The 14724-nt window shown below is 49.2% G+C and overlaps 2 protein-coding genes across 7 annotated transcripts in view; both read left to right on the top strand.

Moving 5' to 3' along the window:
- The window catches only part of DEPDC5 (DEP domain containing 5, GATOR1 subcomplex subunit), a 41769-nt gene extending 40915 nt beyond the window's left edge, over positions 1-854 (top strand). For 5 of the 6 annotated variants that reach the window (XM_071572420.1, XM_071572422.1, XM_071572421.1 and 2 more), the window contains one exon: positions 38-854. In XM_071572420.1, the coding sequence (XP_071428521.1) occupies positions 38-333 (296 nt within the window). In that variant the 3' untranslated portion in view covers positions 334-854. The remainder of the gene's footprint in view (positions 1-37) is intronic. The other variant, XM_071572423.1, reaches the window with a different exon arrangement.
- A 182-nt stretch (positions 855-1036) lies between these two features.
- Positions 1037-13222, top strand: ANHX (anomalous homeobox). Its single transcript, XM_071572067.1, has 9 exons — positions 1037-1148; positions 2655-2928; positions 3557-3681; positions 3882-4005; positions 4861-5047; positions 5516-5648; positions 5902-6203; positions 10359-10446; positions 12300-13222. The coding sequence occupies exons 2-9, from the start codon at positions 2674-2676 to the stop codon at positions 12328-12330; spliced, it is 1245 nt and encodes a 414-aa protein (XP_071428168.1). The 5' UTR covers positions 1037-1148; positions 2655-2673; the 3' UTR covers positions 12331-13222.
- The last annotated feature ends 1502 nt before the right edge of the window (positions 13223-14724 follow it).

The raw sequence follows: 14724 nt of genomic DNA, 5'->3' as shown, positions 1-14724 counted from the left end.
GGTCTGGCTCAGCTGAAGGCCGCTGTGTCTCCCCCAGGGACGGTGTTCCTGCAGCTGCCGTACTCCAAGCGCAAGTTCTCCTGTGGGCAGCAGCGGCGCCGGCGCAACTCCACCAGCTCCACCAACCAGAACATGTTCTGTGAGGAGCGCATCGGCTACAACTGGGCCTACAACACCATGCTCACCAAAACCTGGCGCTCCAGCGCCACCGGCGACGAGAAGTTCGCCGACCGGCTGCTGAAGGACTTCACGGACTTCTGCTGGAACAAGGACAGCCGCCTGGTTCTGTTCTGGACTGACTGTCTGGACAAGATGCATGCCAGTGCTCCGTGAGGGGTGTGCATTGAGTCTCTTAGGGAGACAGCTAGAGCTTTACCTTGTGGCAAGGATGTAGAAATGAAGGATGAGTGAAAAGAGCCTCTGTTGGATTTGGCTTGAGGCTCCAAGAGGACCTGAGCAATATTGCTGTTGATATTCAACAGAATTTGATTAAGTGCTTGGAAAAATTAAATCTGAGCTCTTGGCTTGCTGGTGTCTATCACCTGACTTCAGCTTGGTTTTAAGTAGCTGCAGTCCCTGATTGCCAAAACTTCAGTTAGAGCAGAGGTAAAGGAGGGAGAGTGCAAAGGGTTTTCAAGGGTGGTTGGATTCAGCAGTGTGATTGTAGAGACTTCCTGTCAGAGGAAATGATGGGTACCATTGGCCTCTGCTGTGCCTGGCAGCAGCCTGCCCCGCCCCTCCTGAGGTGCTTGTGTGAATATGTAAGATAAAACATGAGAGATGCTTGTTACATTTCATACTTGTAAATAAGTAAAAATGGAGAAAATCAAGTGACCTGATGTTTTGTTGTAACTTCACAGACAGCAATACAAAATCCGTGAGTAAAAGAGAACAACTGCCAAGAGGAAGTACTGCTTCCTCTGTCCAGCTCAAAGTTCAGTGCTGGGGCTTTGTCTTTCAGGGATCCAGGACTATCTGTCTCCAGCTCTGGAGTGAGAACAGTGTCACACAGCAGGAGCGAGAAGCCAGTTACTGTCCCACAAGGCCAGCACCAAAGCCTAAGGGGAAATCAAGGGCCACTGAACATGAGATGCTGCTGAAGATTATGAGCAGGTTTTTAGGACGTGTCTGCATGCAGCAAAGGGAAGGTGCCTGCGCTTAAGTACAGAGCCTTTGTCTTTGCTCAGAAAGCTCCCACGTGGCCCACGCCTTGGCACGAGCTGGTTATTTAAGTGCAGATTTAGGGTGGGTTCACAACCCAGCCGTGCTGTGCGTGGGGCTGTTGGCTCCTGCTGTGAAATGGTTCCTATTGTTATCTGTCCTCGAGAAACTGGAGTCAGGGGAGGACTGACACCTTCACAATGGTGTTCAGACCTGACTCAAGGAAAACCACAGCTGCCTCAGTTTTTATCCCCCCAACTGAGTCTGGATGATTCATCTGTTTTTAGACAGCACCCACCTACAAGAAGTGGGTTTGAGCCGCTTGCCTCTTCATTCAGCTCCTAAAGTGTGTTAAAATTATCAGCGCGTGTCTGAGCCCCATTAACGACTTTTAAACTACTTAAAAAGTGCTCTCTACTACAGAAGCCATTCTACCCCCCTGTACTATGGAAGGCGCTGTGCACGCGGCGGGTGTTTGGTCGAGGGACTGTTGGGGCGGGGATGGAGTGTGGGGCAACCTTGGAGCCCCGCCCGGCGGCGGCTCCGCACCTGAATTGGGAGCACGAAGCTGCGCGCAGGGTGAGGCTGCGAGGACCGGGACCGGTTATAGGGACCAGGAACAGGAACCGGGAGTGGGCCGGCTATAGGGACCAGGGACCAGGGACAGCGACCGGCTGTAGGGAACAGGGACCAGGGGACGGGACCCGGCCGGCTGTAGGGAACAGGGACCAGGGGACGGGACCCGACCGGCTGTAGGGAACAGGGACCAGGGGACGGGACCCGGCCGGCTCTAGTGACTGGGAATAAGGACTGGGGACAGGGACCGGGTCCGGGCTGGCTGCAGGGACTGGGGACAGGGACCGGGTCCGGGCTGGCTGCAGGGACTGGGGCCGGGGACCGGGTTCGGCCACGGCGGGCACTCGGCTGCGCTCTCGCCGCTCCAGAAGGGGAGGGGGCTACAGGGCGTCCCTGCTCCTCTGCTTGGCAGGTATTGACCAGCTTTCCCCCTGGAGCTGCCCAAGGGTGAGGTGTCTCCAAGGGCACCGCCCCGACCCCTGTTTCCCAGGAAAAGAGCTGAAAACCAGCCCTGCCGATTGTTTTACACTTTGCAGTAACTGTGTCTGCTGCAGTTGCCATTTTGTCCGATGCCATTTTGGAGAAAAACTAATGAATTTCACTTGAATTTCACCGACCTGCTCTGTTTGGGTAGTTTTAGTCTCTAAGCTGTGGATCTAAAGCTTAAAGTCAGCCTCTAAAGTTTGGAGCAAGTCTAATGTGTCTTTCTGAGCTCAGTTTTTTCAACTGCAAACCTGGCGTGGCTTCAGGTTTTCAGGGCTGCTTTAGGCCTAGTTTTATTTAAAGTATTTTAAGGTGTTCAGGCTGCTTTCAATAGCTCAGCCAATTTCTTTCCTTAAAAAAAGAAAAGCATACCATAGAAGCTAAAAATAGAAGATAATAATTTTTATCTAACCACAGCTTTGTGCATTGCATAGAAAAAGCTTCCAACGGGACATGAGGATGAAGCGGTTCATGGCCATGTTAAACAGGAGTAAAAACAAGGATCCTCCACCCACCAAGCTGCTGGATCTAGCAGGAGAGCTTTGCCAGGAGCTCCAGAGCTCGTCCCCTAGTCTGGAGAAGCTGGTTGGGGCCATGATGGGCTGCAAACACAAGATGCATTTTCTCACTAACATCCACATTGTCCGGGCTTGTGTGTTCGTTCACATCCATAATGGGCAGCACGACACAGCCTGCAGGCTCCTGGAGGTAGGGATGTGTTCTTTGGTTCTTCATGGAAACAAAAAGCCACAATAGAAAAATAGGAGTTAGAGCTGTTAGTGCAGAGGTACTCTAAGTGCAGCAGGTGGAGCGTTTCCAGCTGGCAGGAGGCAGTGGAAGGTGATATGTGTGCATTGGTTGACCTGAAGCACAGGATGAAGCCTTTCCTACAGGCAGGGCTAATAAGCCAAGGGCAAGAAGGTAATTAGGTGATGATGGGGTTGGCTGTAGCAGGATTTTTGTTCTCTAGTGTGGTGCTTGGTGGAATTTTTCACAGCCTTAGGGCTCAGGACATGGAAGTCTCAGGAAGCACAAGATTAGAGGGGTTGCCAGGGTGGGAATATATGAGGAAGGCTGGATGGTTCCACTGAAGATGGGGGATTATGGCTTCTAGATCTGGTAATGTAGCCCTTTTCACCGGGGAAAAGAAGGAATTAAGCAGGGGACTCCCTGAGTACATTAGAGAAGGTACAGGAGCCCTGTGCTCAGGTACGTACCAGCTTTGTCAAACCGATAGGAACCTCTGAGTAAGTTTCTGTTGTTGAGGGTTTTCTCCCTTACAGGAAATTTGACTGAATCCTTGGAAAAGGTTTGCTTAGATACTGTTTTGTTTTAGTATTGCAAGGCAGAAGAGAAGGAAGAACTGGTGCAACTTTGGCATGAGATTCACTACCGGAGGGTTATGGAGAAACACCAGAAAGATTCTCTGACACCACTGCAGAAATTCCGCTGCAGGAAGAGGTACTGCATGGTGGGGGAACCAGCACCTCTGTCTCGCTCTAGTTAACAGATGCAGGGGCTGGTTTTGGAAGTCAAGATGCTGCTTCCTGGGGCTATTCTTTTCTCGGCATTTTAACCACTTGTGGCAGTGTGAGAAAATTACCATGAGTGTGAATGATTCTTTTTGGGTCCTTTTTAATCCTGCTTTCTCCTGTGCACAGGAATCCTCCACCTATTTCCCTTTGTCCTGAAGGTTTGAAGACTAGAAACTATCCAGAAGAAGTTCGCCAGCACCTGCACAGATTTGCTGCAGAGGTGACAGCAAACCCAAACAAGAAACAGCGGGTAGGGATATGCTCCTTACAAATAAATCCCCTTGTCACAGAGACCAGGAGTCTGTAACTGCTTTGATTCTAAATCCTTGTTTTCAGAACCCTCAGTGGGGCTGGGATTCCCTGTATTTGATCTTTCCCTAAATGTGTCTTTAAAAAAATCATTGGGTTCATGCTAAATAATTTCTCTTGCTGTGGACAAAAAATTGAGGGGCAATAAATTCCTCTCTGGGTTTTTACCAGTTCTAATTTGGTGGTGATTGAGATTAGGCAGCCAAACAGCCATCACTCAGAAGAGCCCTGTTACACTGATAAATAGTTCTGGCTGGAATGAGTCACAGCCTTGGAAAATTGCACTTTGTTCACCAGAACACATTTTGTGCTGACTTACCACATGAAATTCACAGCATTTGAAAATACAACAGACTGTGTTGATGTGTGCATGGATCTGCCTTCTTTGGACAGGGGCAGATTTGTAATGGAAGTGATTTGTGAATTAGTTCAGTAATCCTTGTTGATCACTGCCTTGGAAGGTGAGGGCTTCAGGCTCTGCAGTTGCCTCTGTGAAGGTGTCATTTTGTGGGGTGAGCCTGCTCTGGGGAGGGCATTATTTGGTGAGCAGTAGAATAGCACTTTGTGGTTTCCTTTAGCAAACAAATTGTCTGGGGGTGCAGGGTGGAATGTGTGTTTTCTGTCAACTCTGAGCGTGTAAATTGAGCTCCTCAGTTGGATCCACCTAGACTTACCTAGGGAATAACTGTCTCTGGGCTTGAAAGCTTTGCTGGACTGCTTTTGGAACTGAAGTGAAAAGCCTGATTATTCAGCTTATTCCTTTCTCCTTCATCTCTCCCTACACCTGGGTTTGCAGGAGGGCTTGGCTCGGGACATGAACCTGCAGCCAGCTCAGGTCTATAATTGGTTTGCAAATTACCGGCGGCGGCGAAAATCCTGTGCCCCTCAGATGGAAAAGTCCCTCAACTCTGCGCCTGAGGGGGCTCTGACTTGCCATACAAAGGAGGAGCAGTATAAAGGATCCTACACTCCCCAGCCTGCAGGTTTGTCTCTTCCTAATGGGCTTAGGATATGGTCCAGAAAGCTGAAAATCAATTTTATATTCCCTCAGGAAGGGAAGAAATTGCTTGTTGAGAGCAGCATCTCTATGCTGATGGCTCCAGTGGACGCTGGAGGACTCTGCCTCAGTGCAGTCCCTTGGTCAGAGCCTGTCAGGCCTGAGCAGCAGGCAGTGAGAAGGCCCATGCAAGGACAGGTGAAAAGAGATGCCTGGCTCAGAAGGGGCACCCAATGGAAGCAATTGCATGGGAGGCAGCAGGTTTTAGCTCTCAGATTCTGGGATCAGGGCAGTACTCCAGGAAAACCCACTATTTCCATGCCCCTCCACAGAATCTTAACTTCAGTCACAGGGAGCAGGGGAGTTCTTGCTGCATTTGGCCAATTAGACTTGTTTTGTTGCCTTTTGGATTAACCATTAGTGTTCTCTCACCTGTCTGGCCTGCACCTTTCCAATGGATCTCATGCAGGCACTGGTTCTGAGCAAGTGGAGATAACCCTTGTGCCCTGTGAGCCAGGAGGGGAGCAGTCAGCTGCAGATCTGCATAAGCCTCCTGAAGGATCATATTTAAAGATGCTGCAATCCAGGTGATGTATGAAAAAGTCTTTGTAGTGACAGTTCAGAGACAAAGCAACCTTTAAACATCTTCATGCAACTGGCTTTCATGTCAGTTCCCAGGGGACATCTCTTAGGAGGCTTGACACTATGGATGGACATGGTCCATGCCCAGTCAGAGCAGTTGATCTCCCAGCTGGGTAGGGCAGCACTCAAAGGTTTAGCTGGGGGTCCCCTCTTGGCAAAGCAGTATGTCTGGCTGATTTGTTTTGTGCATCATGACAGCTTTGAGGAGAGCACTGAGCTGTACGAAGCAGGAACAAGCACGGCTTTGTTCACCACTCCCAACACTGAACAACCTGTACCTTGCTGCTCTGAGGCTGTGCGGAAGCCAGGGCCCTGCTTTAGCTTTGCTGTGCTGCAGCCCAGAGCAACAGTGAGCAGTGCTGAGCCCAGTCCCCAGCAGGGCAGCCTGGGCCTGTGCTCCTGCTGGTCCCCTCCCATCCCGGATGGACACCTGGCTCTGTGGCAGACCCCCAGCCGCACCAGAGGAGTCTCTGACTCCACGTGGACCCCAGGTATGGAAGGTTAGTAAAACTGCACACAGGTTGTTGACTTTAAGTGTTTCCAAGCTCCTCTTCCTTCTGTTGTAAACACTCTTGCTCACTTCAGTGGCTTTCCAATGTCATGTCAAATGGGAGCAGGGCTTATTTTGTGCTTTGGAGTTCTGCTTCCATAAAAATCTGTTGCTTTAAGGTGTTGAAACAGACATTCTTACCTACTCTTTTGCCTACACTGTAATTGCTTCCATAAGAGCATGGTGGATTCCTTTCGGTCTTCCCATTGGCAGAGTCCCTCCAGGTGTTGTCTGTTCACCTTGTCTCTTTGCAAGCTTCTGAGTTTCTAATGCCTGCCATCCAGAGGAGATTGCCTGGGAAGAGGCTGTGAACTTCTTAACTGTGACATGGTCCTCTTCAGGCACTCATTCTCACTTTCCTTTCTCCTTCTTGCTGTTCTTTCTCTCTTCCTCTTTGTCTCCTTCCTGTCCAGTCTTGTTCTGCATTCCCACCATCTCTTTTTCCCCCTGTTCTTCAGAAGAGCCTTGACAGGATCCGTAAGGAATGTCCACCTGCTTTTGCTGTAGGTGTACAGCACAGAAAGTGCTGTGACTGTCACTCCCCCAGCCTCTGGTGAACATGGTGCAAGGAGAGGAGGAATTGCTGGGTCAGGGGTTGGGGACATGTTATCTGGCTGTGTACTTATGTTTAATACAAGCATTTATTTCAGCAGGTAGAGTTCTCTTGAGCAGGGTCCCTCCAGGTGGCTGTACTGAAAGCAGTCCAGGAAGAATCACTCAGCAGTCAGATTTAGAGCTTGAAAGCTTCAGCCTTAGAGAAGGACAGCTAGGGACCCTGGAACCTGCTCCCCACAGGTAAAGGGCTGCTTAGAGGCAGGCATAACAACGATGCTGTGGGTGTAGCCGTGTCCTGAGAACCTGTTGAAGAGGCTTTCAGAAAGAGTGTGGTGATGCATCTCACTCCCAGGGCCTGATTCTCCTTGTGTCCACCCTGTTTCACAGGTATTTATATCTGTGCACTAGAAATGTTGTGTAAGTGTATATGTGTGTGTGGCACAAAGGAGATTTGGAACCAGCCTAATCAGAAAAGACGTGAACCCCACCTTTTAAAGGCAGAAAATTATAACCTATACTGATCCAGTGAGAGCTGATTCTGTGGGCTGGGTTGGTAGGGCCTGTATTTAATCCTAAAATAGTTTTTGTAGCTTCACAACCCCATGACAAGATTATTCCATAGTGCAAGCTTTCCAAATTGGAAGGCAGAAAGACAGGCACTGTTCTGTCTTTCTGTTTTCCACCTGTAACAAATGTTTCAGACTCCAGATTTTCTCTGGGACTTAAGATAAATTCAGAGAGTGCAAAACAACAAAAATTCGTGCCATTTTCCATATGTTATACAACTTGCATCAAATTACATAAAAATAAACACTGCCAAAGAGATATCATGAGCTTACTTCACTGATTTGCAAGACAGAGCAGGAGCAGCAGCCCCATTTCACAAGCCTTCTCTTTGACTCTGTCCAGCATTTGTGCTGCAGCACTACATTGTCAGTATGTCAAGAAGGCAGGTAGAGCTTTATTCCCACTTTACAGAGGAGGAAGCAGAGGCACAGAAGGCTTTGTGGCTTGTCAAGCAGCAAGGGAAGGCAGTGATTCACTGGAGATAAAGATCAGTGAGGTTTTGGCCCCAGTTCCCTGTTGAAAACATCTCTGCCTTTTACCCCTGTTTCCCAGTTGGCTCAGTGCCTCATTCACAGTCATGTCAGGCTCCTGCTCTGAAGTGCTGGGGAGAACCCAGGTCTGGGCATTGTAAACCTCAGTCTGTGGTTGAGGATTTGCAGTTTTAAGCAGTGGCTAAAGATCATGAAAGATCAGCAAGGTTTGCTGGCAATGTTTTGGCTGGATTTAAAATTGCATGTTCTGACTCTGAAGTGAGCTCATGTTTATTTTTAAAAGATGGACTGCCAGTAGAAGAAATCCATGGTGAATGTTGTTGGGTATGTCAGTTGTGCCAGGAATCCACACACCCTTTATCGTATTCCTGTCAGGAACAGAACTTGCTGCTTCATTGGCACCTTTTGGTGAGGGTATAGTTATTTCAACACTACTTGTAAAATCTGTTCAGTGGCCCAGTTCAGCTCCCCCCAGAACCTTGAACTCCCCAAAATACCATGAGTGCTGTGGAACATCAATTCTTTTTAGAAGTCAGTGATGCTCAGGCTGCAATTTCAGCAACTTCACTTTGCAGTTTCTCTCTAGGGAGCCAGGAGACCTTGTGTGGGTAATCCTGGATAACATCACTGCTCAGTTAGTGAGGATCACCTGTGTTATCAGGCAGAGCCCTCTAACAGAGCTGCTGATCACAGTGTATTGTGTCACCAGGGTTCTCTTGAGCAGTCATGTTGCAATGACCATCATTCCTCTGGGGGACTCATGAGCAACAGCTCAAGTAAAAGGCAAATGAGTGTTGCTGTCCTGGAAAGACAGGGTAGTGAAGTTACCCCACCTTTGCAGATGAGAGTAATGCACAGAGAAGGAAATTATTTAGCCAAGGTCACCCATCTGGACTGGACTTTGTTATGCTCTCACTGCCTTGCCAGTACCTGTGGCTCCCTGATTCCTGAGTGAAGGGATAGCAGTCAGCTATCCAGTCAGCCAAAGGACCCTTAACCTGCTTGTCTCATTTTTAAAGGTGCTCACCTGGAAAGGACTTGGCCTGAAAGCTTATTAGAACAATTCCTGGTGATTTCTTTCATGGGCTTTTTACAGCCGGTCCTACGCACTTGGGCTGTATCCAAATGTCTTCTGATCTCCAGGGCTGTGAGGTGGGAGTGTGAGAGGGAGCCAGGCTGGGAGCTGACTGTCTCCATCTGCTTCTGCTGCCTGAGAGGAGAGTTTGATCCAGCTAGCAGACTGGAAGTCCCTGTGGGACACCAAACAGATGCTCCCCTTTACAGAGAGTGGTGGTGCATCCTCTTCACTCTGCAAGCCAGGACAGGTGGAACCCAGCCCAGCTAATGGCTCATGCAGAGTGGAGCTCTCCTGCTCCCATTTCAAACAGGAAAGCCCCCTGAGCCCTGTGGAGCAAAGCACTTCATTGCTGAGCCACATATTGATCCAGAAAATGTCAGTGCTGGGGTGGCCGTGGCACCTCACAGCTTCTGCCTGTGCTTTTGGGATTCCTGCTTGGAGTGCTGGGAATCGTCCTGCTGTTAGGCCCTCTCCTCTGGATAACACAGCACACTGAGACTGGCAGGCAGCAAGTCCCAAACCCACAAACAGAGGCTACTTTTGAGCACGTTGCATAATTGAGTGGCAGGACTTGTTGCTAAGGGCGCTGTGTGTGTCGGTGTGAGTGGGCTGTGAAAAGGATGAGACATCCTTGGTGGGGGTGGGGAGTGGGAGAGGGAGCTGAGTCCATTTGTCATTAGGAAGTGTGAGTGCCTGAATGCAGCTCCAGCAGAGGAGTGCCTGGTGGCTGCAGCCTGGGGGGCAATCTGAGGAAAGGCAGCTTGTACTGTTGCTTCCATCACTTTCCTGTTCTCTGTTGTTGGCCCCTCTCATCTGGGCCTGTATGGACACTCACACCTTGGGCTGTTCCAGCTGGTGGCATGGGCAGTGTTGTTGGACTGGAAATACTTTTGAGTTGGTGGTGATGGGAGGGAACATCCCATTTTGAATACCCACTGTCTGCTACTTGACCCAGTGCCCGCAGACTGATCTCTTGAGAGGCTGGCAGAGCCCCAGGGGTGGGGATGGGGCAGCTGGTCCCCAGACTTCACTGGTGGCCTTGGAAAGCTGTAGTAGCATCAAAGCCAATGTTATGGCTGTGTTTAAAGCCACATGTTTGTTTTGACTGTGAAGATCTCTGTTTTCAAAGTACGTTCCAGGAAAGAGACATTTTGGTAAGATACCTCCTCGGGGCAGAAGGAAAGTTGCAAATTGATATGTCATTCTCTGATTGCTCTTAGTCAGGTCTGTCTTCCCACCTGTGTTCTCAGGCCATGACAATTTGGAGAAATGGGTCAGATGTGTAGACAGCTTAGCAGAAGTCTATTAAATGAATACTCTCCCCAACAAGCCCCTCTTGTCCTGCTGCAAAGCATTACAGTAAGCGGCAAGTAGAGCATAAATACAAATGCACTTGTATATGATTTTTTTGCAGTTCCTGTCAGACTGTGTTTGGCAAGCCTCAGTGCCCACCTGTTTCTGCACCCTGCATGGCAGGAAGCCAAGCCCTGGGACAAAGCCAGGTAGGAGAACACACCTAATGCTCAGAGAAAGGAGCTCAGCCCTGTGCACACCATCCCCTGCAGCTCTATCACCAGAGATGTGAAATCTCACACCACATTTAATATGAAACACGTTTGATCTAAGCATACCTTTTGGTATCCAGTTCAGAGCAAGCTGGGCATTCCCTGGGTAACATCCAGAGGTACTATAAGGAGAGGTGGTTTGTTGTTTTTCTTTTTCCCACTTGAATTGCTTATCAGACCCTGATTTCACTAAACATGTCATTGGAATGGTGGTCCAAGGAACCTGTACAGATCCAAAGTGTCATTTAAATTTTGAGTCATGGAGGGCTCCCCTGGCACTGTGGAATGATGTTTGCTTGAGGGTCCTCCCCTCCGAGGGGTTTTACTCTCTCAGACCTCTTAGAATGTTTCATGTAATTTTAATTTCCAAGTCTGTTTAAATTTTGAGGAAAAGGGCTTTTGCACTGTTCTGAGATGGTGCTGGCAGTATACAGGGCAGTGTGATTATAGGACAGGATAACAGAAGTTACTTCCATGCTGTGGTTGCAATCTGCATGCCTTCTGAGGGGGATTTTAAGGCAGGAGAGAATAGAAGTTGGAAATCTGGTGCTTTCAGAGGGATGGGGTCACCTCTCTGAATTAAATGTTGCCTAGAAATAAGACACAAGAAAGCCCTGCCTAAGCTGTATGTTGAGCTGGTTTTTGGCTCCACACGTGTTGGTTTAACAATCAGCATCCATTGCTGTTTCCTTTGCAGTGTAAACTGCTGGAGAAAACCTTTTTAAAAGAGATTATGAAAAGCAGGAGCCCATATCTGCTGTCCTCATTATGGGAAGTGGCTGCAGCTCTGAGGGCAGTAACAGAACCTCTTCTGAGCCTTTGAAAGCATCAATATAAAGATCTGTATCTTGGAAAGTGGCCTTTTTACCAACCATAATGTGAGCCAGACGAGAAGGAAAGCTTTGGGAGTTAATAATGAATGAGCCTTTTCTAAGATTTCCAGAGCATGCAGTCTCTGTAGGTAGTTTTCATCTTGCTGTTGTGCATTCCTGCACTGATTCTGCAGTGCTGTAGAAACCTGACACTCAGGGCAACCTGGGCTGGGGAGCAAGATACCCAGTGGTGCCTGCAGATGTCAAAGGGGACATCTTCAAATCTTTGAAATAATTACTTAGTTCAGGAATTCAGAAGAACAATTTTTGCATATTTTAATGAGTGCTCTAGGAAAAGGAAGAGCTTGAATGGGTAAATGATTTTACAGCATTCTACAGACTTCTTGGGCACTTTGTTTCTTGCTGAATCAACGGGCTCTGGGCTTGTGGCAGGGATATGCAGATGTTTGGTTCTCTGGCTGAACCACAGGGGTGCACGAGGGCACTTCCTTTTGTCCACACATGACTCAGGTTGCTTTTTGTAGTTTATATATACCATCAGAACAAAAATGAGAGTAAAACAAAAGCTCAAAAGCAGAAATTTAATTAATTTTGGAGACATTTCTTCCCCTTCCCTTGTTCAGGTGATCACTGCCATTATTATTTCACCCTCTGTCAGTTACTGGCTTTTACAGGAGCCAGTGCCTTGGGCAAAGGGAAGGGAATTGCTCTGAGTATCTTGGAGTTTGTGCTCATCACTGTTACACCCACGTCCTGCACAGACAGATCACTCTGCCTGAGCTTGGAGGTGAGCAAGGCCTTTGTCCCTCTGTGCACAGAGCCCTCAGCACAGACATCATTCCCTCCCATCGCACACCTCTTGCTGCTGTCTGGCTGCCCAAAGAACCTCTCCCACCGTAAGCAACTGGGTTAAAAATCACATGTAGTGAGGGTTTCACTCCTTCCCGTGTCTTTCAGGTGCTGGAGGAGCCAGCTGGTCACCCAGTGAGCAGTGACATGTTCTGGGCAGCGTGCCTGCTCTTCGAGCTCTCCGCCGGTGGGCAGACGTGACCTGCCTGCGAGACCCCCCGGGCCGCGCTGCCCCAGGAGGCACTGCTGGCTTTTTCCTCTTCTGTTTCTATAAAAGAATGATGGGTTTGATATGGAGATGAATAGAGAGAGGGACAAGGATGTTTTCAAATGGTTACAAAGTTTGGTTTAGTTACAGTTTTATTAAGGATTTGCAAAGAATAGAATAAACCAAAGGTGCATTGTGGGCTGTGGGTTTTTCCCGGAGCGGTCTGGAGCTGTAGAGTGGGTGCTAAAATGGCCAAGGCGCTGTTTCTGTGGCACTGACATGGGTGACCCACAGCACTGCTCAGATCAGAGTCCTTCACTGCATCATGAGAGTAAATTAAACTCCTGTGCTTTAAAGGGGTAAAATTAAGTTACATTGCCTTGCAGTGGATATTGGATAACTTTTTCTCAGGTCTGGAAAACAGGATCTCAGCTCAGTGCTGGTGCAATACTGCCCAGTGTCCCTGCACTCCTGCTGGACCTCAGGGTGAGCTTCTGGAGGGTTCCCTGCCCTGCAGGGCCCCTGATGGCACAAAGTGGGGCAGGGCTGGGGAGGGCACACCACGGGTTTGGGGTTTAACACCAAGCAGGAGCAAGGCAAGCCCTTGGTGCAGGTTTAAAACTAATTCTGCAAGTCATAGGATAGTCTTTGGAGTATTTTCCCTGTTTTCCCTTTTGGATGTTTTTCACAGCGTTACTGTGAGTTCTTTAAATGTGTATTGCAAAGGGACCATCTCTGCCAAACCAACGCAGAGATACTGCACGGAGTTGCCTCCCTTACCTTTTGTTACAAAGTTAGCAAATAAAGATTGCCAATTACTGTTTCTCCAGGGTTTGTTTTTTCAAGGTAAGGCTGTGAAGTGATACATGCCACATGGCAATTATGTATTAAAACGGAGCACCAGCTGTCCTGGGAACACTTATGCGCGTTGAGCCCCCGATGCCTATTTTATTTCGGTGGATCTCACTCGGGCTGCCCATTTGTTGTTGTCGGGAGTGCTGCGTTAGGGACAGTGGGCCTGGGCGGGTGGCGGGGCCGGTTAGCAGGGCGCTCACAGCCACCGAGAGGTCCGAGCGCGGCGCCCTCACAGCTCGGCGCCATCACCGCCCGGTCCCTCCGCCCGCGGCCGTTCCCGCCGCCCGCCGCCGCCTCCCATTGGCCCGCGCGCCGCCCCTGCTGCCTCGCCATTGGTCCTCTCCCGGTAGCAACAGCGACAGATATAACCTGCCACGTCCTGATTGGCCGCCGCCTCCCGCCGAGCCATAGCAACAGCGGGGCGGGGGGGGGGCGCGAGGCTGAGGGGGCGCCGGGAGCGCTGAGGGGCGGAGGGTGGGCGGGCGCCGCCAGGATGGGTCTTGCCAGCACGGGCATCGCGGGCACGGCCACGGACACAGGCACAGGCACACCCACACCGCCCTCACGGGCACGCCGTGTGGAAAGGCGCTCTCCAGGCGCTCCCCGGGAGCTGCCGGCCCTGCGGCCCGAGGTGCACAGCCCAGCAGGCAGGGTAGGACACGGCTGAGCGCAGAGCCAGCGGCCCCGGAGCAAAATTCACGCTGGCTCTTGAGAGACTGTTGTCCGAGATCCCGAATAAGGTGCTTTGTTTCACCCCTGCCGATGTGACATGTCACTATGATTACTATGATTTACCTCGTCAGCGGTATGTGATACATGTGGGTGATTACAGTTCCCTGCTGTTGCAGATGTACTGAAATGAACAGGAATGATGCCTCTCTCACAATTAAGAGTTGCATTCTCTGTTCCTTACAAATATTTAGTGTTCTTCCCTGTCAGGGAAGATAAGATTAGATTAGCATTGCCTGTATAGAAATTTTAGGTACCTATCATCCTAAATAGAGTATTTTCTAATAAAGCAAGCCATGCTAGGCAATGCAGGTATTTTGGGTTTGGATATAAGTGACCTTTGTTCTACCACCAGAACAGTACCAGTGTCCTATGGCCTTGTAAGTTTTTTAAATAGTTCAAGAACATCGTTGTTTTGACTTTAGTCAAAAAGAAGAGGCTCAATTCAGCAGAATTCCTCAGGAGTGCTGGAACAACAAGTCTCTTTTCCAAACTTAAATCTGAAAAAGGATTTTCAGTTAATGCAGAATTAAAACCTTTTCTCTCAGCCTTAATGAATTTCATTTCCAAATTTGTCACAGTTGTCCTCTGGAGGAAAACTGACTTTTCTAGGTCATTTCCCAGGTGAAATAACTTACTACTTTTCTGTAAATTTATGTTAAACAATTGAAAGCTTGACATGTGAAATCAAGCAAATTAAAAGCATTTCTCCTTAAGAGATGTAAAGTCAAGTGGTTAAAG

Source organism: Pithys albifrons, chromosome 17 (assembly GCF_047495875.1).
Source record: "Pithys albifrons albifrons isolate INPA30051 chromosome 17, PitAlb_v1, whole genome shotgun sequence".
Classification (NCBI taxonomy): domain Eukaryota; kingdom Metazoa; phylum Chordata; class Aves; order Passeriformes; family Thamnophilidae; genus Pithys; species Pithys albifrons.
This window is presented reverse-complemented; position numbering and strand designations above follow the sequence as displayed.